Here is a 24,191-nt window from a genome sequence, read left to right as displayed (position 1 = left end):
TAAAAAGAGTATCTGAACTTTTCGTCATAGTATTCTGTTTCTGAGCAGTGATCCAGGTTTTTTTCCCCATCTTTCAAATCTGTCGTGTGCAAATAACCTCACAGTTCCAGGCCTGTAATTTTAGCCATGACAGTTCATCAAGCTATACTAGAAGCCTGGTCTCCTGACATTTAGAACAAGAATTCCATGGGGAATCAGTCAAGAGTTTTTGACATGGCTGCTGGCCATGATCCAAGGGTGTTAGTTTTACCATCCATCTCCAGAGTATGCAGAATCTCTCCCATAAAAGTTACATATGTAATCCTGGGCTAAGAAACGAAAAAAGACAAAATGTCAGTTCATTCAAAAGACCCACTCTAAAGTTTGTAAGAATCTTTAGGAAAAACTGAGATATAGGATGGTGTAGTGGTTAGAGTGTTGGACTAGGATCTGGAATTCTGCCATGTTGGGTGATCTTGGGCCAGTCATACAATCTCAGCCTAACTCACCTCACAGGGTCTTTGTGAGGATAAAATGGAGGAGAGGATAACAATGTAAGCTGCTTTGGGTCCCTACTGGGGAGAAAGGTGGGGTATAAATTAAGTAAATAAGCAATATTGGAGGAGTGGCTAGTTTCATTAGTTGCATGTTCTATCACATAGCTGCATAGAAACAGGATAGCCATTTGTTGTTTTTCCTCTAGATTGTCCTGCTGATTTAGGAGTTTCATATTTTCTGCACACTCAGAGCACATTTTTACCTTATAAGTACCGTATATACTCGCGTATAAGCCGAGTTTTTCAGCCCCAAAAATGGGCTGAAAAAGCCGGCCTCGGCTTATACGCGAGTCAATACGGGGGGGGGGAGGGAGGGAGGAGGGAGGGGGGAAACTTACCGCCGTCGCTGCCGCCGCCGGGCCCGTGCCGCTTCCTGCCGCCGGGTGCGGCCTGGGGCAGCCTTCCTGCAGCTGCAGGATGGCTGCCCCGGCCCCCCCGGTCCCCGCCACCATTTTTCCCGGGCGGGAGGGGCCATGGGCAGCCATCCTGCGGCTGCAGGAAGGCTGCCCTGGCCCTTCCCGCCCCCCCGCCATTTTTCCCGGGCGGGAGGGGCCTTGGGCAGCCTCCTGCAGCCGCAGGATGGCTGCCCAAGGCCCCCCCCCGCCACCATTTTTTTCGGGCGGGAGGGGCCTTGGGCAGCCTCCTGCGGCTGCAGGAAGGCTGCCCCGGCCCTTCCCGCCCCCGCCGCCATTTTTTTCGGGCGGGAGGGACCTTGGGCAGCCTCCTGCAGCCGCAGGAAGGCTGCTCCGGGTCCCCCTGGGCCTCGCCGCCGCTTCCTCCCGCCGGGAGCGGCCTGGGCAGACTCCTGCAGCCGCAGGAAGGCTGCCCCGGCCCTTCCCGCCCCCCGCCGCCATTTTTCCCGGGCGGGAGGGGCCTTGGGCAGCCTCCTGCAGCCGCAGGAAGGCTGCCCAGGCCCCCCCGGGACGCGCCGCCGCCGGACCCTCGCCGCTGGAGAGCCCTGTCAGGTAAGCCTGCGGGGGGGGAGGGGTTATAAGCCGACCCTCGGCTTATACGCGGGTGCCTAATTTTCCCCCATGTTTGGGGAGAAATTAGGCACCTCGGCTTATACGCGGGTCGGCTTATACATGGGTATATACGGTAGTATGCGTCATCCATCTTTACCTATTGGAAAAATCTGAGATTGCCCAACTGATCTGCACTCATGATGTGCAGTCGGAAGGCCTGTTCTGCTCTACCAAAATGATGGGTTTTAATTTCACACAGAATATTTATGGAACTCATATGTTGACACACGGTAGGCCAGCCCCCAGCACGTATGCACAACAACAGCGCAGCAAACCATTTTAGAAGATGAAGATGAAGAAGACCAACTTTCTCTACCACTTAAGGAAGAATCAAACCAGCTTACAATCCCCTTCCCCTCCCCACAACAGACACCCTGTGAGGTAGGTGGGCTGAGAGAACTGTGACTAGCCCAAGGTCACCCAGCTGGCCTTATGTGGAGGAGTTGGGAAACCAACTCGGTTCACCAGATTAGAGCTGGCCACTCATGTAGAGGAGTGGGGAATGAAACCCGGTTCTCCAGATTAGAGTCCACCGCTCCAAACCACCGCAAGGCTACTTTCCTCCCCACCCTACTGTCTGAATTTTGAGTCTTAATTCTTTATTCTAATTCTTTGGACGTTATGAACTGCCTGTTCTGTGCTGATACGTCCACCCAAGCATTTTAAAAAATATATAAAGGTTGTGGTAATTTGCAAACAGCACCAAGGATTCCCAGTTGGACAGGGCTGTTCATGAGGACTGGTTGTTGTGACAACATTCCAGAAAGATAATGCGCATCTGGGGACATGGTTTGATTAGGCACAAAGAACTAACCAGTGAGCCACAGTTTTATCAAAAGGCAAACACGATTGAATTTTATTGCCTTTTATTAGGCTTTATTTGGTTTGGGGTGAACTTAGTATTTTATTGTTGTTTGGTGTTTTAATTTATTAATTATGGCCTTGAGCCACAAGGAAAGGCGGGATATAAATGTTTAAATAAAATAAACAAAGAGGCATTTTCAGGCAATCATAAAACCATCTTTGTGTATAATAAGGAAAATGCTAAGCTCAGTTTTAAAGACATTGAAAAATGGCCTTGCAATAGCCTGAAAGAGTAGACTAACACAAATGATACATGCAGCTGGATTTCCCAGTGCATCACCCGCCCCATTTTTACATGCCAAGCAGTCACTGTGCTTCCTTTTCAGTTTAAGCTGTGTATCTGCTTGCTTGACTGCCAACGTTAAGTTTTCACTACCGCTCACACTGCGAAGCCAAAGTTAGATTCTTTTCAGCTACACGCATCATTGAAACAATTATCTACAAGCTTCCAGTTGTAATGCCTTGAGAGCTGAAGATGTGAAGAATAAGTGCAAAAGTAATATATTTATATATGTATTTAAAAATCCCTTTTGTAACCACAGAAAAAAGGGGTGGTTACGGTTAGCTGAAAAATATGATTATGAAGGAAGCCAGTTTGGAGGAGGAGTCTTTGTAGCTACTGATCCAGAAAGCTGGCAACAATTAAATGACCTAGAGATGTTTGCCCACCTCATTTGCAGTTAATGAAAAACTCTTCCTTTGTTTACTGATGCAGAACAGGTTCTTAAAAGACCATCACTGGTGACCCAAAGACACAATTTAGCTTGAACAGGGCAATGTGAAAGCAGAATTGTGTTAGCCCACGTTGTCGGGGTGCGCAATTAAGCCTTTTTTTGAAATTATACGAATAGGTTGAAAATATATGCTTAATGCCAACGTGTGTAATCTTTTCTGCATCCCAAAATCAGCTGCAGGTGGAGATCCAGTGGTTAGTCAGAGTCAAATATAAAATGGCCAACATTACTGGAAGAAAAGTTGAACACTAATCGCTATCAGCCAAAGATAAACACATGAAGCTGCCTTATATGAAGCCATTGGCCATTGAACTATCAAGCCCAGTATTGTCTATTCTGCAGGTCTCCAGAGTCTCAGATGCTGAGAAAGGTCTTTCCAAACACCTTTCTTTAGTTGGAGTGGCCAGGCATCGAACCTGGGACTTCTTGCATGCAAAACACGTGCTTTGTAACTGAGCCATGGTGTCTCCCTCAGAACCTCCCAAAATAACCTTCATAAAATACTCAAACTTCTATCCTTTTCCTTTGGAATTTTTTTTCTGGGGTGCACTCTTTGGCTTGCCAGATTCAGTAATCCTGTGGCAAACACATACAATCATAGTGATCGCAAATGGATGGGTAACAGTGTTCCTTCAAATGTTTTTTTGACCGGTGTATTGAAAATGAACTAGATGCAAACTTGATTTAGAACAAAAAGTCTCATTTCAGCTGTGAGGAAACACTCATAGAGTCTTTTAACAAGGAGGATGGGCTGTGGCTCAGTGATAGAGCATCTGCTTAGCATGCAGGAGGTCCCAGATTCAATACCCGGCTTCTTCAGTTAAAAGGACTAGGCAAGTAGGTAATGTGAAAGACCTCTACCTGAGACCCTGGAGAGCTGCTGCCAGTCTTAGTAGACAGTACTGACTTTGATGGACCAAGTGTCTGATGCAGTAAAAGGCAGCTTCATGCGTTCATTTGTTCAAGTTAGATCTGAGACATCATTCAAGTTAGAAGCCCACAATAGACCAACTACGGTAGCTAAGGGAACACTTGACTTTTGAATAAATTCAATTTGAGAAGAAGATGAAAAATTGAAGCAACAATTAAGAAAGCCAGAGGTTGGTTTATTTCCCCCCCTCAGCACAGAAGTTTAATTTACTTCAGAGGCTTTTGAAACACTGGAGGGAAAAAGGTACTGTTACGGTTAAAAGACAGTTCCCATTGTGTGTGTGTGTGTGTGTGTGTGAGTGTGTGTGTGTGTGTGTTGGGAGTATTGAAATGCCTGACCCACTTCAGAGGGCTGAGAAATCCTGCATTTTCACTAGGAGCAAAAGAACTTTCTGTAAAGTCCTGCGATTGTTTGATCCCAGCGCTTTTGTCAGCCAGCCAAGATACTTAGTCCAGGCATAATAAATGTGAACAGAATAGAAAGGCCAAGCTGTGCCGATCTTACACGACAAATGCCTAGCTTTTCTTATTCAGCATCTCCACAGCTTCACAAATGGCAGAATGAAAGCAGTGTGCATCTAGCGTGCATTCCCTTGGAGAACACTTTTCCTTTGGCGAAAGGAACGCTTGAGGAAGAAAAGGGGCGGGCGGAAAGTGAAGAGAGATTCACATTATGTTTTTGTCATGGGATTGCTTCTGCATGTTACTCCCGTCTCTGAAATCATTATCATGGAAAGAACATAGAGAAGCTTTTGAGACTAAGGGAAAAAAACCCTCATGTATGCTAAGACGTTTTTGTGATTTATTTATTTACTTATAAAATTTGAATCCTGTCTTTCTGTCCTCATCAGGGCCACCAAGGTGGCTAACACATTACAAACATACACAATAAAAACCCATCTTAAAAAAAACCCAATTAAAAACAAATTAAAGTACACATACAATACAGTAAAATGGGTGGAAAGGGCCATCAAGTCGCAGATGACTTAAGGGCAGCCCCTAGGGTTTTTAAAGCAAGAGATGAACAGAGATGGTTTGAACTGCCTGCCTTTGTGTAGGAGCCATGGACTTCCTTGGTGGTCTCCTATCCAATTATTATTATTTTTTAAATAAATTTTATTGGTTTTTTAAAACTATAAATTCTCCATAATTTTGACAACAGTGTAAAAATAATATCACAATCACAATTATATTGAATGTTGTCTTAATTACCATTAAACATAAAGAAAAATAAAGCGACTTCCCCATCACCTCCATCTACCTCTTAATAAAGTGTTATTATCCTTCGTTAACATATACTGATCCTAGCATTAATTTCATTCTAAAGTTTCATGTTATACATAATTTTACATTTTGGATCAGAATAAAAAGTAACCTTCCATTATTCCCAGATCTTGTACATTGTTACAGTGATTCCTTCAATTCTCCCCTCTAGTTTCTCCAACTCCACCAGTTCTAACAGTAAAATGATTTAATCCCTTTATTCTGAAACCTTTGTCCCTTTCTATTTGGCTACCTCAAATTGCAGCCATTATAACATAAATTTAATCATACTAAACAACATTCTCTCCGGTATTTTGGGGATTCCTGTTTAATCAATCTTATTTCAGTGTAAATCATATCCCAAATCCATATCAAAAGTCCACCCATTCCAATATACCTTTATATCAATTGATAATCTATATAAGGAGGACTTATTTTTATATTCCCAAAATGATGTCTTAATCTTAATTCCACTACATCATTAATAGCCATGCCACCCGTCCACACTATCAAAGCCTTTGGATCCAGCAATCATGTTTAAATCAATCCTTTAACCATGGTCTAATACTTCCTTCTGTAACTGAAATAGGCCAGTCAGGTATGGGAACAGGATTTCTTTGTTCTCTCTCATTTCCTCAGACAGGGTACGTATCCAAAAATAACTCTTTCTGGGCTTCATCTCCATCGTGGCTTCAATCTGTATTCCTTGACCTGCTCTCTTCTTCCTTATATCCACACGTCGTTCCATGACTTTTTTAAATGAAAAGTCCATTTCTTGTATGTCTGATCTCTTTATCGCCGGCTGGTTGCTTTCTTGAACTTCTGTCTTCTTCTTTGTATCCTTGTATTCTTCCATGACTTTTTGGGCAGAAGATTCCATTGCTTGTATGTCTGTATTTGTGGTCATCGTTTGAATTTTCAAGACTTTTATGTCTTCTATAACCAGATCCAACTTCTGATTGCATACCTGTGATGATTGGTCAAGAGTCGTCATCATTGAAATCAGTTGAGCCATCTGTGTTGAAATCTGTTTTAATTGTTTAATTGTCGCCTCAGAATGTTTAGCAAGCATGTCCTGTACTTTTTTTTCCATGGTTGAATTCTGTAAAATTCCCTTTGATTTCATAGGAGCAGGGCTATGTATTAAGCCAGATCAGGGGGAGGTTCCAGAATATGTAACTTAATTAAAAATTTGCTGGTCATCTAGCAGGAGTCCATCACATATAGTTGATAGAGAATACTTCATTGACCAACTTAATATCTTTTTCGAGTTGAAAAAATAAGTATTTAAACTTAAAAAGAAAACTTTTTTAAAATTGAAAATACCAACGAGTTTCCAGACGCTCTAGATCGGCTAAGCCAGGAAGTATTTCAGGAATTGCCTCATCGTGGACCTTCTATCATCTCTTCTCTATGGTTATTACCTTCAGGAATGGTTTTGAAGTAACATGAGTAAGACGAATTTCCAATCCTACGACCTTCTTCCTGTTGATTTTGTAGAGGAGTGGAGAGGGGTGTTGGGTAAAGCACAGAGTCTTCCGGTCAAAGAATCCTCTTAGTTGTAGACGTGGCTGGAGGGCCCCATGCAAATTCTCAAAGATTTCTCCCTCCCCTTCCTTTAAGAGCGCGTCGGATTGGCAGATCTTACGTCAATCACTCAGGCTCGTTGTTTTAGTTAGAGTTGATCAATTTGATAAGGCTCTTGCTGCTTTGTCTGATGGATCTCATACAGCAAAATCATCCAGTTCAATTAAGGGAGAAAAGCGGTTACCAGGAATGTTTTCTTCAACCCCCTGTTATTTGATAACGCCAGTGAAAGACGAAGGGTTCTTATCTACTCACTTGGGCGCCCGGAGGTGAGGCTTTAATCTTGATATAGTCCTTATGATGTTTATAGGGTGCTGGAGGGTAGAGTCTAAAGCCGAAGTTGCGCGCTGGCGATTTCAATCCCTTCGTGCCCACGGGACCAAACGTCTGAAACTCCGGGGGACTTAGTAAGCTCCCTCGGAGTATTCAGGAGGTCAGACCGCATATATGGCTGCAGGGAATTCCTGCCTCTCAGCCCACTTGCAAGGGCTGGGTTGGGGTGCGGTAAAACACCCCAAATTACATGCAAACTTGGATTCTCTCCCAGGAGCTCCTGGGAAGACGTAGCACTCAGCCCAGCTCAGCACCGGAAGTAGTCTCCTATCCAATTATTAACCAGGGCCAACCCTACCTAGCTTCCGAGATCTGATTAAATTAGGCTAGCATGGACCATCCAGGTCTTATGACACAAATATAAAAATGAATCTGACACCTTAAAGTTTGGGTCAGACCTTCCATCCACCACTTCTGTCATCAGGATTAAGTTTTATGACTTCCGTCTGGTCAGGATTAAAGTTCAGTTTATTAGCCTGCATCCACTCCAAAACTGCCCCCAGGCACTGGTTCAGGGTTTCTTAGCCTGCCTGGGCTCAGTTGGAAGTGCGAGATAGAGCTGAATGTCATCTGCATTTTGGTAACAATGTAGCCCGAATCTCTGAATGACCTCACCCAGCAGTTTCATGTAGATGTTAAAGAGCATAGAGGACAAGATGGAACCTTATGGGACCCCACAGGCCAAAGGTCAATGGGCTGAACAGTAGTTCCCCAGTACCACCTTCTGACACCTACCCCCCCCCCCAGGTAGGACTAGAACCAATGCAGAATGGTGCTTCCCAATCCCAGTCCAGATAGGCAGTCCTATCTGTATTTATGTATAGGAAGAATCTTTTATCATTTCCTATGCAGCTCTAAATGTGATTCATAAGTACATTAATTGAAAACGTGATAGATTTTGGCATGTTCACTCCCACCCCTTCAATCGTTAATTTTTAATAATTAGGATTCCGATGTGATAATCATATTTGACCTGACTTTTGTCCTCCCATCCCAAATCTTTGACACCAATTCTGCATGAAACGTTTTGATGTTCAAGTTGTTTTTTACTCTTGGGATATTTATATGCTATATGAAATATATTTAATCTAGATATATACTTTAACAAAGGTATATATTATTTCGTTCTAGAGTTTTGTGATATTTTTGTTTGATATTGATTATTATCATAATAATTGAATGATGTTGGCTATTGCTTTCAGCTCAAATGTTTTAATGACAAGCTTGTACAGTATTGCATTGAGTAGGCTACCATTTTTAGCTTTAAGACAGTTTTCAAAGTGTTGAACACAGTATGTTCTCAGTATCCACTGCAAAACATTGCTTAATAGCTTGGCATCCAGTTAAATTGGAAATGTGCAAGCTGACTGAATGTGCTGGCAACTATGTGGGAACAAAGAAGCAAAGCTGGAAGTAGAAGAAATTATCAAAGAGAAAAGAAGAGGAATTTTTTTTAAAAAAAAAGAACAGGATGTACGGTGTACTGCCTGAAGTCAGTACCAAAATTTATTCTCCTGAATTGCCCGAAATATAACTTAGGTCTGAACACTATCCGCAGTTGGTGTGGGAGTGAAGAAAAAGAGCAAAATACAAACATCAAATCAATCTTTGGTGCTGTTTTGTGGTTTTACGAATGGGCTGTGTAATAGTACAGAGAAGAGACAATCCCTAACAAGCTTATGATCTCATAACACAAATGATCATAACTATCAGGTCTCTGTGATTAAGTTTTTGTCTCGTATTTGCAGGGATACATCTATATCGAGGCACGCTTGTTATTGCTGTTCTAGATGGTCAACTGTTCAGATTGACTTCAAGAAGCTGTTTAAAATGATTTTGTGAATGTTTGATGTTGTCTTTTGACTCAGTGGAAATGATGATGGCAACAGTATTACTGATGGCCTGAAACCACTTCATGAATTTCATTTTGTATTTTGGCCCTCAGAGCATTCTTTACATTTGTGGGTTTTAGGAGGGTTTTGATAAGTTGTAGGGCCCACATACTACCATACTGAATTATTATTTGTTGTTCATCGAGAAACTGTGCATATTCAGAAGAATCAACAAGACTCCATAGTGTCGAATTGCGTTATCCTGAAAATACTCACTTCCTACTATAAACATCTAAGACTACACAGCGAACTTTCATGTCCTCCTACAATACCAAAGTCGATTGTTTCAAGTGTCTTATCCATATGCATCCCAACACGCACAGATACAATGAGAATAATAGAAATACCACACAACTGAACACTAGCACTATGGATACTTTTCAAGAACACGGTATCTGCACTTTCTTGCTGCACGGCAAAAATGTATTTATTTCCATCATGGCCAAGATGAGAAAATTAGGCATTCAGGACACTCCTAAGGGCTAAACCTACAGCACTGAAGTCAGGATAAATCAAGCAAGAATTCAGCTTACTTTTAAAAAAATTATGGGAAAGACATGAAAAATATACGGATTCTTAATAAGAGTTTCACAAATTAGGAAGATTATCTGAGGGTATACACACAGCTTTTGTGCTACCTATCTATTTCAGACAAAATATCTCTGTAACACACTACAGTTTCCAGTTTTGCTGCTGCTGTCACATTCTCAACTTCTTTCTTCTTTAAAGCCCTTTCAGAGGTAGGCTAAGAAACTGCAGCCATCCTGGGCTTGGTCAAAGGAGGAGGGACGAAGACTTCAGCTCAAGACTAGCACAACAACCTCCCACCTTCCCTTTCTTCTCTAAGAAGATTGTCTCTCATCATTGTAGGCTCCCTTACCAACATGGACAAGGGGAAATGAGCAACTGCGGCATAAGCTATTGTGATCTACTGCTTGGAGGGCAAGCTGTTACTCTGGGCTCAAGATTGTGCCTTCATGCAGTAATGTTTAGGACTGGGACCAAGGACTGCCTCTGGACAAGATGGACCCGCATTTGTCTAAATGTAAAGTTTGTGAGAGGTCATACCATTTTGTTGACAAAGTCAGATAAAAAAGTTAATGCTATTTATGCTAAGTTCTTCATTTGCACAAGCAACCCTCAAGTTATATTTAGACCATAATTGTCAGAATGCATTGCAAATGATAGTAATAATAGAAATCCATATTGAAAGATATCAAAAAGATAATCTGGGGGAAGGGCCATACCTCAGTTGTAGAAAATCTTTGGCTGAGATTGTAACAGAGCTATTGGCAGTTGGAGGAAATACTGGACAAGATAGCTGTCTGACTTAGTATGAAACAGCCTTATTTCTAGTCCAGTTCTCTTTTCCACACCTATACCTAAGCATCCCTGGTCCCTGTTTTTCTGCCCTTGTTTTGAAAATCTTCAGAAAGTAGATTCTGCAGCCTACCAAGTCAGCTTTTTCCATTGCTGAACCTCTCCTGTGGATTAGAGCAGACATTTGTTTACTTAGGTATTGAATTTTTTTTTTACTTAGGTATTGAAAATAGTCTATACCACCTTTCTACAAATGCACCCAAGGCATCTTACAATAAAAGAAACAAATAATCTACAGACAGTTTTGAGATGATACTAGAGAGAAAGTTTCAGCAATCACAGATGCCCTACAACCTTCCCCCCCCCCCCCATTATTATTAACAATCAGGTATGGTTCAGCAGCTTGAATGTTTAGTCTGCCCACAAAAGATCTGGGTACAGCTTCAAATGATGTGGGCACCGCATTATTTGAAGGGGAAGCAGGAATCAATCCAGATCAGCTGTCTCATGTAGAATGTTGGTGGGATATCCAAAGAAGGGAGAAGGCATTTTTTTCTTACTTCAGCACCTGTTTTTGCTCAGAAGTTGGTATTAGTAAATAACATTCAGCTAGGAGCAACATACACGTGGAAGCAGGCTTTTGGATGAGTATTCTTAGCTGGACAAGTAAGCATATCATTACACAAATCAGTACACATGTGTCAGGGTCATAATGTGCAAAGGCATCCCCTTGATAGCATGAAACAAACACATGTATTTTGGCTACTTCAATACTTGGGATCATTAGCCTGTGTACACCAAAGTCCAGATTCAGATCCGCACTCAAAATAAACAAGGGGAATAAGATTTTTAAACAAACAGGGTCTTGGGGGCATCTATAGAAGAAGGGTTGGTTTTTATATGCTGAGTTTCTCAACCTTTTAAGGAGAATCAAACCGGCTTACCATCTCCTTCCTTTTCTCTCCCCACAACAGACACCTTGTGAGGTAGGTGGGGCTGAGAGAGTTCTGTGACTAGCCCACGGTCACCCAGCTGGCTTCATGTGGAGGAGTGGAGAAACCAACCCTGTTCACCAGATTATAGAGTCCGCTGCTCATGTGCAGTAGTGGGGAATCAAATCCGGTTCTCCAGATTAGAGTGCACCACTCTTAACCACTACACCACGCTGGCTCTCAATATGCTGCACGTGTTGTCCACACACACCAAATAGTTTGCACATTTTGTTAGAAAGCTGGCAGTAGCATCTGTCAGGTATTAGGAGCAGGATAGGAGGGCTAGATTTAGTAACTCTGGGTCCCTTCTACTTAAACAGCTGCCTGGTGTGCTGCTTTTGTAATTTTATTTATTAGATTTATTAGATTTGTACCCTGCCCTCCCTAGCACAGCAAATTTTGGTCTGTGCAGCCATATTGCAGTTCACACATGCAGTGGGATTGGTGGGATCATCATTCCTTTATCTTTGCATTCTTCTATGTAGAACCAACCAACCCATTTTGATGTAATGGGAATCATTAATACAAAGTACATAGAACTGTTTGGAAAGCTGGCTTTTAATTGGTATTCCCAGAAAGTACAAAATACATTTGTGACACGTGATAGGTTATTTCTGAAGAGATACAATAAAACCAACTTATTTTAGAAGAATGCTGGATTTACGTTGCAATCCTATGCAGTTACTCCAGTCTAAACCACTTGAAAGGAATGGGCTTAGTGAAGCCTGGCAGTGGCCCTTTCACGAACTATGTTACCTGGCCACCACAGCAACACGTGTCACCACCGTTCCAGACATGTAGCAAGCCCCCGACGCAAAGGGAAAGACTCATGCATCACCCCATGAGAAGGCACCAAGGATCCACGGGCAGGATGACCCCACCGAGTGAACCAGAGGGAATCCATTCTCCTGCAATCCCGTTCCAGTATCCAGCAGATGCCATCTTGCAAGGAACAACTAGACACGTAGCCAGCCCCCCCTTCATCTACATGATTAACGATCCATCGGAGGTCTCCAAAATAGCAGCGGCCAGAGATCGCCCCTCGGGCCACCAGGAAATGATTCACCCCTGACGCAGCTGTTAACGCCTTTGTATCAAACTCAATGAACCCATCAACGACTGTCTCCTGGGTCCCCATAGGTTCTAGTTAGCCTGTCTAAATCGCCCATCACCCCACCCTGGCAGCCGACCATTAGCGTTATTGTCACCTTTTGTCTTATAACGGGGACCACAAAGGAGTAATCCAATCACCCTGCCCCCAGGAAAAAGGTATAATTGGGGTCTCCTTAGTCCATACCTTACCTTAGGTCTTCCCCCGGTATACCTGCTGTCACTCTGTTGGTTTGGGTTTTGCGCAGCCTGACCACGCTTCCCTCCCGCCTCGCTGGTCGAGTCCTGGGAACCCTTCTTCCTCTCCCCACTTTCCCAGTATTTTAGCCCACTGAACCCCGGACATCTCTGCTTCTGGAACAGGTGCAGTATTTCCCGTCTTCAGAGGGCATGCCACATTGGAAAACGTCTCTATACTACTCTCTTTAATTCCTAGGCTCTCTCTGTGTTGTTGTGTATGTGTTATTGGATTGTTTGTGCACATTTTTTTAAAAGTAAACTTCTTAAAAGAAACCATTGCTTCCGCCTCTTGTTTGAACCTTGGAACAGGCTCCCGTAGACACAGGTTAGATCCTGAGGTTATGCCCATTGCCTGTTATTGATTTGCTAATTCCCCAAAGAAATATTAATAACCAAGTATTTTGGCTAACATTAGATTGGAGTTAATTCACAGTGGGTAGCCGTGTTAGTCTGTCAGCAGTAGTAGAAAAGAGCAAGAGTCCAGTAGCACCTTAAAGACTAACAAAAATATTTTCTGGCAGGGTATGAGTTTTCGTGAGCCACAGCTCACTTCTTCAGATATCTGAAGAAGTGAGCTGTGGCTCACAAAAGCTCATACTCTTCTTCAGTTATCTGAAGAAGTGAGCTGTGGCTCACGAAAGATCATACCAGAAAATACTTTTGTTAGTCTTTAAGGTGCTACTGGACTCTTGCTCTTTTCTACTATATTAGTAGTCAAAAAGGGCAAGAGTCCAGTAGCACCTTAAAGACTAACAAAAATATTTTCTGGTAGGGTATGAGCGTTCGTGAGCCACAGCTCACTTCAGTTCTGAAGAAGTGAGCTGTGGCTCACGAAAGCTCATACCCTACCAGAAAATATTTTTGTTAGTCTTTAAGGTGCTACTGGACTCTTGCCCTTTTTGACTACTACAAACAGACTAACACGGCTACCCACTGTGAATTATCTACTATATTAGATTGGAGTAACTCTCCTTTGGATTGCACTGATAATGTCATAAAGGTCAGGTCCCTAACATTTAACCCTTTCACATTGTTCAATATAGAAATGTTTTCCCTCCCAGACATTTCACTGTAATTATTTTCTTGTGTTATTCCTATAATTTATGCCAATTGGGATTTATGAAAACTTCAGCAATCAAAACTATGTTTCTTTCACTCAAGAGTTGCAAAGTAAAACTGCTTAAGCATTGAACTAAACCAAATCAGGGCTCTACATATGGTGCACTATAGTTAAACATTAAATAATCCAGAGAATAAAAGTCATAAATCAGCTGTCTCTCTATGGCAGAAACCTCAGCTAGGTATTGTTGCACAACTTCTGAATTTGTTCTTTCATCAGTGGAATGTCGATCTTTGAAATTAGGAAAGGTCAGGTCTTCTGGAGCTCCTATTAGTCTCAAAAAATAATTGGCGTCTTCCTCCAAAGTTTCAAATTTTCCGATGAAATCATAGTTGATAATGCAAGGATGACACAATTTGCTGATCTGCTCCCAGTGTATGTCCATCCCTATTGGACGATGGGAATCTAACAAATACTGAACAAACTCTTTGAACTGCACTCCTGAGCCTGTTGTCAATGCTTCTCCATCTGCATTATGTCTGTATTTCTTAATAATTGACTTCCCAAATACAGGGTGGTAGTAGCTGTTTGGGTGTTCAAACTTATCTCTAAATGCAGACACTAATCTTTCCATGGGATCCCGTACAAATATAACTTTTGTGTATGTCTTTAAACGCATGTGTATCCCTTTTAAATCGTAACTGTCTAGTTTCTTCAAATGCTTTCCATAGTGCACAGCATTGTGGGTAATATTATACGTTGATTTGGCAAGACCATTGAGTACTATCAAAACCCTTTTCCAGTTAGAACAGCCTGCCTTAGGCACTTCGCAATACAAGAGTTTGTGTTTATCTTCCACATATATTCTGGATACCATGCGCATAAGGTGAATCACAGGTCTGCTTTCTTTAATGTGTTTTTTGCAGAAATTATAAAGGGAAGCTCTTCGTTTCTCCTGAACTTCATCTGTGGCTTTCCAGCGGTCATCTTTGATGAAACTCTTGTTCAGAGGGCGCACTGCTGGAGATAAATTCACTTGCTTGAACTGTTTAAGAAGCAATTTGATCTTTTGCTGCTCCTCGGATAATTCAAGAGTCAGGGAGGCAGCCATCCCTAGAAAGGGGTTAGCATCTGCCTGGGAAGACACAGTCTCACTCAGAACCGTACTTGATCTGTCAAGCTTCTGAGAAGTGATCAAATTTTTTTGTGCCCTTGTAGGTTCTTCTGTACAATAGAATTTGATGTTCTGTAAAAAAAACAGACAACATTTAAACTATGGTTATGTAAAACATACATAGTTCTCCTTTCTCAGGCAGGAAAAAGGAATCAAAGGGTTAAAAATAATTGGTGTTGTATTTCCTAAAGTCAAATGTACTTCCTAATGGCATAGAAAGTTACTACAACAAGTGTGATTGTAACTACAACACCTATAAGAACCACTTTGCTATTGGAGCTCTATATCTTTACCAAGAGGAATAATATAAGATAAAACCATTAAATCTGCATCTCTGCTGCAGGCACAGGAGCTATGTGATAGTCCAACCATTCATGAGATAAATGTAACACATAAACATTGAAATTGCCCACCAAATCTGCCCCGATCAAAGGACTATAGCAAAGTCCTTTGTACCCAGTCCATCCAAGCAAGAGCACGTATAATTCAACCACACCATTCCTCTGATAAAATGGCATTTCTGCATGCAGAAGAGCAGGTTACAATTTCGGCTGATTCCACACTCCCTCTGTGGTCCCCCACTTTGCCCCCTAAGCAACCTAAGGCATCCAGTGATCCTCAGCAACTGGTCTTCAGCAACATATTTTCAGGGGGCTCAACAGGATGCAGCAACAGCAGGAAGCAAACAAATCTTGCTTTGCGAAATAGTCCAGAGAAGGTTGGGTACAGGCCACTGCAAAGGTGGATGAGCCCAGCCCAAATTGGCTATACATTCTAACTTCATTCTGACTCTGTCAAACTGATCTCCACTCCCATCCCCTTGTGTGTCTTTGTCTTTATAGGTTGCACGCTGGATGAAAATGCACATGTCTTATATGAGCTGCTTTAGGAGACAATTGTTTGACAAAAACATGAAAAGAATAACTAAATATTGAAGACCCAGCCAGCAAGATCATCTTCTTCCCTCTCTTCTATCAGTGAAGCTGTGCTGATGGAAGAGACAGAAAGGGTCTTTTCCCTTTCCCCACTGCAGCTCTCTAGCCCACATGGCTACTAGTCCGCATGGGTCCTGTGACCCTATGAATAATCTTTCTGGGATCAGAAAGGACTGCTGGTAGAAAGCTGGGGATGTAGGCAAGATCCACGACCATCTACCTACCTTGCCGTCTGCCTACCTTGCAATGTTATTTCCTGAACAGTAGGTATCGTCCACATTCTAGGATCCAGCCTTCTGTTTTACTGAGGATTTTATTGTTCTATTTGTTTTAAATTTTGTGAACTGACCTACACATCAAGACAGGATAAACTACTAATCGAATTGGCTGGAAACCTTCTATGGTTGTAACTGTACTTTTATTATCTAAGTGTATGTAGATTGTCTGAAATTCTTGAACAACACACAGAAACATCAAATTGGGGTATTTGTGAATACTGATATTTTATTAACAATGATATTTGAATAATGAATTCTGGAAATAACCTCTAGTTTCGCAATTATGTATACCAGGCTGTGAGTGAAAAAACTTCTGAAGAAATTTCAAGAAAAGGGAAGGTATATGAATCCAGGTTCTTATCGACGAGGTTCTCATCTGAGAGCATTAAAACAAATGGCCCACTCAGACCCTTAACTGAAGTTTAGAATTACCCTGAAGGATACTGTGTAAAGGTAACAGAAAGTGACCAGAGGACTTCTATGCAGCTACCTGAGAAAGACAGTATGCACTTGCAGGAAGAGATGCTGAGCCACTATGACAGGAGTGACTTTTTAGCTGGAATGGGATCAGCTGAGCTTTGTACAAGTGCCTCAGGTAGCTCTCCCCAGGTTCAACTCACATACACAGCAGGAGTCCCTTGAAACTGCTCCCCTTGCAGCTTCAGGAACAAAATCAGTCAGGAAAAAGGCAGTTCTGACTGGATGCACAGAAGAAGGGAAAGACTCAGAGCCAAAAGGAAATCAACAATGCAAGGACAAAAAATATACAATTTTAAAACTATATTTCTTGAACCTTCATATTGGATTAGACTACAGAAAACAATCGTAATAATGATAGGTTGCTGTCAGATAATAATGGAGCAGATCTCTCAAAAGATGATAGTGATGGGTCCATGAACCCACTAGAGCTTTACACCAAGGAAGTATACATGATGCAGTGTGTGTGTGTGTGTGGGGGGGGGATTAGAGTACATCACCATATACTCTCAAGCTTTCAGGGTCAAATGGCATGAGGGGTAAAAATGTTCTGAGTGCTTCAATTACTGGAGTCAAAAAGGGCAAGAGTCCAGTAGCACCTTAAAGACTAACAAAAATATTTTCTGGTAGGGTATGAGCTTTTGTGAGCCACAGCTCACTTCTTCAGTTATCAATTACTGGATAACTGATGTTGATTATTTGTATGGAGATGAACCCTGTAAGCGCTTTGTTTTATCTACTCTGTTTATGAGCAGGAACAAAGACCTGCTGGGCTCTGGCTAACAGTGATGTGAGCAAGATGTCTTGGATCACGTTTTTATACCTTTTGTGTAAGTTAATAAACATAGAAAGTAGTTACTTGGAACCTCTTCACTCACTAGCTGATCAGGTACTAACCAAGAGCCTGAGTCCATACCCTTGTCTTAGTGCGCCATTTTAGGAAGTAGCTGCCTTGGTCAAAGTGCATTTCTCTTGCATTTTCATCTCCTACTACTGCAAAGGTGAGTTTATTGTCACAGCAACTTTGTGAGGCAGTTTAGTATGAGGGAGAGAAAACAGTGCCAATGGATGCCAATTTCCAATAATCCTGGTTTATCGTCGCATAACCTATTCTACATATTCTGGCCACCTGCATTAAGAAGGCATAATTCAGAGACTGTTTCCTGTAACTTTTTTAGACCAGTTCTTAGCGTCAGTGGGTTGGATTTAAAGAACCACAATCAGAACTCTGCTCACAGAATGGATCATTCCCATTTCCCTGCCTTCTGCAGTCCTTCACAACACCTGGAAAGTTGCTCATGAGGGCTGGGGGACTCTGGAACAGCATGGAATATTACTCAAGTGGGAAGCAGATGGAAATCACAGATCCTCTCTCCTTGTACAAATGAAAAGTGTGCTTTGCTCATGCAAGGATACCTGTTGATGAACCACCGTAAACAAAGTTGTATGTGATAAAGTACGCTGCTCCATAAAAAACCAGTGACATGTGAGTAACAATGAATATTTAGCTAAGAATACTCACAAATGCCTTATTTGCACAGCAGAGCATCACATTCCTGAAGTGATACCCTCCAAATATTTATTATACAGTCAATGCAGACAAAGATGGGACAGTAAACTGAAGAACTTGGTTATGAAAGCCACACGGTTTGTAGCAATGTTCTCCACCCTTCTATTTAAAAACCTGCAATATTATTAACATCTAAAAGTTTTAAAAGTTGATATAATTAAGTTGACTAGTCCAGAGAACAACCTTGAAGGAAATCAACTTGGAACAGCTAGAAATGAAGCTCATTTATGAAGAACAACAGAAAGCATCAGGACAGAATGGCTTGGCGAGGGCTGAGAAAGAACAGCTTCCTTTTCTTAATTAACACAAGACCGTACAAAATCATACGCATAATGAAATAAGCCTGTTTGTATGAACCAGATCAGCAAGCTGATTTGTGTAGGCAGTAACTTGGATAAAGGGAATTAATCTCTAATTTCATCTGCCAATGTCTATTAAAACTGAAAATTAAATTCCTCATTGTTTTTGTTCCTACAGTCAAAATATTATGTATTTTTCTCAAGCTGAACATCATGAATGCTTGAGGAACTGTGAACCTTTGCCAGCCTAGCAACATTTCTACATAAGGCCTTGGTTCCACAGTGAAATTGTAACTGTAAGCCAAATCTGTTTTGATCTCATTGGCTGGAAAATATAATTATTGCTATGCATGAAGGTCTTAGCCCCAATTCAAAGTTAGCCACATCCCATCCCATTGAAATCAATAGGACATATTTGTTGCATCTTACTTAAATCCCATTGGTTTCAATGGGTCTTAAGCATGATAACTTCCTCTGCAGAATGTCTAGACTGAAGACAGATAAGATCCCAACGCAACCCTATGGCTTCAATAACACTTCTCCTTTATCACGGGTTATACAGCTTTCTTTTAGCCAGTATCCAATAACAGACTAGTTTCGACTTTGAAATAAAAATACGACATATTCCATTTAATTTAGAATATCAAGTGGGCTTTTTATTATTTGCAATTTCTAGGGTTTTTTATTGCTTTTATTAAGTGGTTTAATAAAAGTGACCAAATCAAGAGAATTTTTTTTTTAATAATCCAACTTGTATTCAGGTTCACAGAGGAAGTTTTGTGGTACCCGCATTTTGTTTTCTTTCTACAGGTGTTATACATAATTTGGGATACACAATTTAAAGATATGTAAAAATGGTTGAAATACCTGGTTAATTATCTGCTGTTTTAAATTTTCTTCAGACTCTGAAAGAGAAAATTGAAAATAATCAGCATTATAGTGTTTGAATAACATGACCACGCACATCACAAACACAGTTGATAAATCAAATGAGGCAGAGTGGCGGGCACCACTACCAAATAGCTGCCTAAGGAAGTGGAGCCGAGGACAAAATGGATGCCACAGGAGGTACAGCCAAGCACACGTACCATATGTACATAAGAGGAAGCATGACGGAGAATATAAACACACACAAAGAGAAGAAGCCCAAGGGGGGATAACGCACACATAGAAGAAGACAACCTATGAAAGAAGAATAAAACTCACAGAGAGATGATGACCAAGGAGAGGTAACACACACAACGAGAAGACCAAACTGGGATAATACACTCCCACAAATGCACAAGATGACCAAGGGAGGATAAATACACACACACACACACGACTACCAAGGGGGTTGTCAGTTCCCTTTTTGCCACTGGCAGGAGGTTTTGGTGGAGCCTGAGGAGGACAGGGTTTAGTGAGGAGAGGGACTCAGAGTCCAATTGCCATAGAGTCCAATTGCCAAAGCAGCCATTTTCTTTATTGGCTGGAGATCAGTTGTAATAGCAGGAGATCTCCAGCTAGTACCTGGAAGTTGGCAAACCTAGGGGTGGGTGAGAGATAAAACACTCTGAGGAGGCAGCCAAGGAGGGCGAAAACGCTCACAGAAGACTGCCAAGGTGGGAGAAGGGAGGAAGGTAACACACATGTAGAGGGATAACGCAAATACATAGAAGATTACAAAGGGGGGGGGGTAAAACACACACACAAAGAATGGGGGGGGAGGGAGGATTGAACACACAATATTATTTTGCCTTCACAGTGGCCCTGTCTACTTTCCTGAAGGGCATGGCAGATGCCTGGAGAAGTGTCTGTGGGTACCATGTTGCCTATAGGTGCAACGCTGGGGAATCCTGACATATATACAAGTATGGACCTGCAAGAAACTTGCAGGGGGAGAAGGGTTCTTGATTGTAGGGGCTTCCCACTACTGGCCGATTCGCCTGGCCCTCATCTTCCCACTGCTGCTCAGACTGCCTCCCCTTCTCTTCTCCTCCCTAGCCCACCTGCCTCCAGTGTTGCAGTTTGGCAGTGGAGAGGAAGCAGCGGCGGTTCCCAGCCCTCCTTCTCCCTTGCTGCCTGCAGCTTCAACCTGGTGGGGTGGTGGCAGCACTGGGTAAAAAGGTAAAGGTTCCCTGTGCAAGCACCAGGTCATTCCTGACCCATGGGGTGACGTCACATCCCGACGTTTCCTAGGCAGACTATGTTTACGGGGTGGTTTGCCAGTGCCTTCCCTTTACCCCCAGCAAGCTGGGTCCTCATTTTACCGACCTCGGAAGGATGGAAGGCTGAGGCAACCTTGAGCCGGCTACCTGAAGCCAAGTTCCGTTGGGATCGAACTCAGGTCATGAGCAGAGCTTGGATTGCAGTACTGCAATTTACCACTCTGCGCCATGGGGCTCCTTGGCAGCACTGGGTACCCACCTTGTTTTCTCCCCTCGCCCACCTGCAGCATTGTGGGGAAGAGCTGAAACTTCTGCTCCTCCCATCTGCCTCCCTCCCGCCCACCTATAAAGTAATAAATAACTATATATTCATTTCATTTTTTTGGTTGCTTTATTTGGTGGCCTGACTTCTTCCGTTTTCTTGTTTTGACAATTGCTTTGCTTCATATCTGATTAAAGCAGTTGATTTCAATTTTACTGTAAAATATTGTCGAAGGCTTTCACGGTCAGAGTTCATTGGTTCTAGTAGGTTATCCGGGCTGTGTAACCGTGGTCTTGGTATTTTCTTTACCAAGACCACGATTACACAGCCCATATAACCTACGAGAATCTATTTTACTGTGTTTTTAAATAGCTTCCCATTTATTTTGAAGGGCACGCTTCAATTCATTGCAACTGTTTAATTTCATTTCAGAATCAGACGGTGATGGAAGACCAACATGAGGAAACAATGCCTGCTAAATTTCATGCAAACAGATATAAAATTAAAAATGTAAGAAGACTTCTGCTGGTCCTGTCAGGTGTTTTTGTGCCACAGGGGTTGTAGAGGTCCTTCTTGGTAATATTCCCAAAACATTTCAGAAAGACGGGTATGGGGATTCATGAGTTATCTATAAAAATGGCACTAGAGGTTTGCTTTTATAATTACTTTGCTTCCCACTCAATTAGCACCAAAGTCCCAGGAAACACAAATTTGATACTCGGAAAAGTTGATGGAGAATTTTCAAAAAGATAGGTGCAGTAGCAAGTAAATCGCTACTGAATGTAAATGTGTAATACTGCTGTGCACTGGTGTTTAAACGCTGAGTCAAAATGAAACTAACTGAGGCAGGGAAATATTATTTATTATTTCTTTAGAGAATTTATATATGTTTCTCCAAGGACCTGGAGCAATGCAATAGGGAAGAGTTTACTGATTTCACCACAACGCAAAAGCTCCAACACGCATTCACTCCAAGAAAGACCTCACTTCAGGCACAAAATCCATTACCAAACCTGTATGTTTTCACATTTTCATAGTTTTCCCCTCCAAGAATCAGAGAGATTAGGAGGGGAAACAAAGGAGTACAATTAGCAGCCTTCATTCAGCTGCAGTGTGCCTCATTGACAGCTCAGGGCTGTCAATCATATTGCCCCTTGCCTGACCTCCCCCTTACTGCTTGGAATCCACCTTCCTTATGTAGAAATAGGCTCCGGGCAGTTAAAGAGGAAGGCTAAAAAACGAGGAGGGGAAAAAAGGAGCTGAGAGCTAAATGAAGCAGCTATGCCTCCCAAGCTGCTTTTGATGGCATTCCTTTGGTTGGAAGTGGGGTGGTTACTAGGGACCTCACTTCCTTTGGGGATCCTTCTGATGCAGGATGATTGTTTCAGAGCATGATTCTTTCTAAGACAAATGCTCACCACTAATGAGTAGGCAGGATCAACCAAGCCACAATGAAGCACGAGTGAAAAGCACCTGCAGATCTTTCCCATCTTCCCTTTTCTCCAGCAGCCCCCTGTGGTTGGACCAAAGCTGATGCTGTGGGCTGGGGAACACTCATGGCCAGTTCCACGGGTAGGAGATGGAGAAGGTTGTGCTCAATCCCCTTTCCTCACAGCAGCTGCCCACCTACCCATGGCCCCACTGGATTTGTCCACAAGAATCTCCCAGCCCCAGCAACAAGCTTTCTGGACATCACAGAGGGCTGCTGGGGGAAGAGAAGCAGAAGATGTCCATTTCTGTGAGTACCCTTGAGTGTCTGGTTCATAGGATCCAAGCCAATGACATGGCGTATTTGAGACTGAGGAATTTCCACACATGTTGCACTGTAGTGTATTAAAATAATGGCCCAGGAGATTGCGAGTCAAGCCAAATAAACTTTAGACTACCGACAGGGCTACTGTTAGAGAAACAGAAGAAGAGTGATTTATACTTCATGGGTGAATATTTCTCAATCTGTTTTTTCCTCAGTCTCTCGATTCTTGTCCTGTATAGACACCTTTCACAGCTCTTCACCGGGGGAATTAAATTATATTTCTTTATTAAATATGAAGGAGAACGAGTTGTGTACTGGTAATGGTAATTTTGTTACAAGGGTTTTTTATGCACTGGTCTCACAGCATGCCATATACAGTTACATCATAACCACGGCATCCAAACCCGAAGAACCATCTGACTTTGCTTCTGTCTCCTGCAATCAGATTCAGAAGGGCTGAAACGGAGAGTTTCTGGCTAGTTACTTCCAGCCACACGTGTTCCAGAATGGATTCCTGAAATATTTCCTATCCCATGATACTGATGGTCTGCTGTACTTGGTAGAAAAGAGGTTTAAAGGCATATTTTACAATACATCCACATCTCTGCAACAGTAACCCTGGGCTGCATCCACACACTGAATAGGTCACTATCGTTGCTTTATCACAATAATTTGCACCAGGATTTTCCTGAGTGGACAAACCAATCCAGTTGTGAGTGATTGCTCTAGCACAGTGGTTCTCAACCTGGGGCCATATGCCCCCCAGGGGGTGCCAGGATATTCCAAGGGGGCCACAGCGCGAGACTAGGGGGCCACAGAGGGAAGTGAGAAGTGAAGAAAACAGAGAAGTGACCGAGAAAAGAAAACAGAAAAGAAGTACAATTTGTACCTTCAGTGGGCTGAAAACCTAACACGACTTTCTTCATTGCACTTCTGTGCATCGTTTTCAACTGTGGATTTTTGTATCGCTGTAATCTTGTGCAACAGTGGTAGAGGCTTTGTTCTCCCTTGTATGTGAACATAGTTGTTTCTCAGCATGTTGTATTCCCTTTTTGTGGGGTATTTTTTTTGTAAATTTCAGTTTCCCAATAAGAACTGCATGTGTGCATTTTGTGTGACTGTTTATGCTTTTTTGTACCTTGGCTATTTACAAACAAAACATTTAAATAGCTATCTTTCTACCCGTAGGTCAGGGGGGCCACAGGAAGAAAACAAGATTGGAAGGGGGCCATGGTCGTTAAAAGGTTGAGAACCACTGCTCTAGCACAACAATTTTGCAATATCCAGCCATAAGTGGATGCAGCCCTAGGACAGCAATCCTAGAAACTGGGTGTTTAACTACTAAGGTAAAGGTAAAGGTCCCCTGTGCAAGCACCGGGTCATTCCTGACCCATGAGGTGACGTCACATC

General features: G+C 42.4%; 1 protein-coding gene across 1 annotated transcript in view; it reads right to left on the bottom strand.

Moving 5' to 3' along the window:
- Nucleotides 1-13,969: 13,969 nt before the first annotated feature.
- The window catches only part of CHST9 (carbohydrate sulfotransferase 9), a 73,183-nt gene continuing 62,961 nt past the window's right edge, over nucleotides 13,970-24,191 (bottom strand). Inside the window, exons 2-3 of the mRNA XM_056853994.1 lie at nucleotides 19,487-19,524; nucleotides 13,970-15,132 (exon numbers count right to left, since the gene is read on the bottom strand). Of these exons, the coding sequence (XP_056709972.1) occupies nucleotides 14,029-15,132; nucleotides 19,487-19,524 (1,142 nt within the window). The 3' untranslated portion in view covers nucleotides 13,970-14,028. The remainder of the gene's footprint in view (nucleotides 15,133-19,486; nucleotides 19,525-24,191) is intronic.

The sequence above is a fragment of the Euleptes europaea genome, chromosome 8 (genome assembly GCF_029931775.1).
Source record: "Euleptes europaea isolate rEulEur1 chromosome 8, rEulEur1.hap1, whole genome shotgun sequence".
NCBI lineage: Eukaryota > Metazoa > Chordata > Lepidosauria > Squamata > Sphaerodactylidae > Euleptes > Euleptes europaea.
The sequence above is the reverse complement of the archived record's forward strand: the minus strand, read 5'-3'. Positions and strand labels throughout refer to the sequence as shown.